The sequence below is a fragment of the Salvia miltiorrhiza genome, chromosome 4 (genome assembly GCF_028751815.1).
Source record: "Salvia miltiorrhiza cultivar Shanhuang (shh) chromosome 4, IMPLAD_Smil_shh, whole genome shotgun sequence".
Classification (NCBI taxonomy): Eukaryota; Viridiplantae; Streptophyta; class Magnoliopsida; order Lamiales; family Lamiaceae; genus Salvia; species Salvia miltiorrhiza.
This window is the reverse complement of record NC_080390.1, coordinates 20,407,645-20,409,932: the sequence shown is the minus strand read 5'-3', so window position 1 is coordinate 20,409,932 and position 2,288 is coordinate 20,407,645. Positions and strand designations below refer to the sequence as shown.

Sequence of the window (2,288 nt, the reverse complement as noted above, 5' to 3'; positions counted from 1 at the left end):
ATCCCTACCCTATATATATATATATATATATATATATATATATATATATATATATGCTTGAATGCTTATATCACTACTTTAGTGTGTAGGAATATATCCCACGAAAATATATCTATTCACGTATGAGGAAAAATTTATCTCAATTATGATATTACTAATATCATAATAACAATGCATCAATAAATCATATGTGAATATTCTACCAAGTAAAATATTTATATCACATAGACATTTCAATAAAAATATAGGGCGAAAATATGTCTCTCAATAATAGGATTTATAAGGCCCGAGAAAATAATATCGCCTCCCATTAAATCTCAAAATAATTATTATCTCATTTATTCGCCCACGTGCATAATTCCTCTAGCTACTATTTAAAACTCAATTTAAATTGAGCTAGGGCACAAATAGCTTCTCAAAATACGGAGTGTTACATGCTTTTTTTGACTTAATAAAAAATTTAGGTGAAAATTACAATTTTTTTCATAATTCAACTATTGTCTCGCCATAATTCCTAAATCAAGCTCTCCAAATCCTGTAAAAAAAAAAAAAAAAGATTAATAATCAGCAATTATTAAACCAATTAATAAAAAGTCGACCAATAAGATCTTTATGCTGAATTATTGATACTCCAGAGTCCACACTCACCTTTTCTTCCCCACCATTAATCCACACCACCACCACCACACGCTCCATCTCTCTCTCTCTCTCTCTCAAAAAATGGAAGCCCTCTTCTCCGAATTCACGCTCCTCTCCGACCAAGCTCTCTGCGACAGGAGCTTCGATCCATCGACGATCGAGCACCTGATGAAGCTCTTCGAGGTGGAGGCCTACAAGGAGTGGGCCCAGCTGGAGCTGGAGAGCCGCAACGAAGCGCAGAGCGCCGACGACTGCGTCGAGGAGGCCGAGGACTACCTCGACTCCGTGATGGAGAGCGCTATGGCGGAGTTCCGCCAATTCGAGGAGGAGATGAACCAGACCTGCAAGGCGGAGTACGACAGTCTCGTCGGCGTCGCCGATGCCGCCCGCAAGATGGGGAAGACGTTGGAGAAGGCAGCCACCTTCGCCTCCAACAAGTACATCGACGCCGCCGTCAGTTCCGCAGCGGCGTCCATGAGATCCGCCGTCAGAGCCGTCACCTCCGCCTCTAAAAAGGTTCATCCTTCCTAGATTTGGTTTATGTGAGAGGCGTCAACACCGTCTTTATATTTATATTTACGATTTTGGTATAAATAAACAGATTATATATATGAATTTTAGTTGTATCGAAGCGAATTTATTTGAAAAAATTACGATTCACATGAGTTTATGCTTAAATTTGTTTATTTTTATAGATTTAGTAATTTATAAGCAAATTACCTAATTCTTTTAGTTACAAACTAGTGTATTACCCGTCGAAATTCGACGAGTACATATTTTTTGTAATTTATATATTTTATGTTATTCTTATGATAATTATATAAAATATTTTTTTATGTAAATTATTTATATAATTAATTAAATTAAATTAAATTAGTAATACATTTTAAATTATATTAATCTCAACAACTTTTAGCAATTAAATTATTAATTTTGTTGAGATCATAAAAATACCCATTAGTTTTCATATGAAATTTTATAGAAAGTTAACGTAAGAAAAAAAAAGTAGAAATACATATAAATTTGACATAGGTATGATGGCGGATTGATTTGTTGCATTTGTTGTTACAAGATTTATTAATTTTGTTCAATTTTTTTTTTTTTTTTTTTGCCTTTTGACCATAATTTTATATGGAGTTTGAAAAATCATAATTGAATTGTGAGTATCATATAATTCCGAACTTCTAAAAGCATAACTAATTATGAAAATAATCTCGCCTGATATTTAAAAGACCATAACTGATTTATCGAACATCGTATCATTTGGAGTTTTAAGACCAACCAAGTTGTGGGCATCATCTCGTCGCAAACTTGACAGATCATCTCTAACTTCTGAGCATTATCTTGTCTGAAACTTGAAAGATAATCATCTCGTCTAAAACTTGAAAGAGCATCATCTCGTCTGGAGTTTTGAGCATCATCTCATCTAGAGTTTGAGAGAGCATAATCAAATATGAAATTATATTCAACCATGACTCCAATTGTCAACTATCTAACAAACATAACTCTAACAATTTAGATATTTTATTTATATATGTAATTTTATTAGTTCAAACTCTAGAAAGAAAGGAAAGAGAAGAGATCTTAAAGCAGTAAAAGAGAGAGCGTGTGCTTTATTTCATCATCGTAGGTATTTATAAGCATTACAG

The 2,288-nt window shown here is 33.5% G+C and overlaps 1 protein-coding gene across 1 annotated transcript; it reads left to right on the top strand.

Annotated features, from left to right (window-relative positions):
• The first annotated feature begins 591 nt into the window (after positions 1 to 591).
• Positions 592 to 1,304, top strand: LOC131021139 (uncharacterized). Its single transcript, XM_057950228.1, has one exon. It carries the CDS (start codon positions 721 to 723, stop codon positions 1,168 to 1,170), a length of 450 nt encoding a protein of 149 aa, XP_057806211.1. The 5' UTR covers positions 592 to 720; the 3' UTR covers positions 1,171 to 1,304.
• The last annotated feature ends 984 nt before the right edge of the window (positions 1,305 to 2,288 follow it).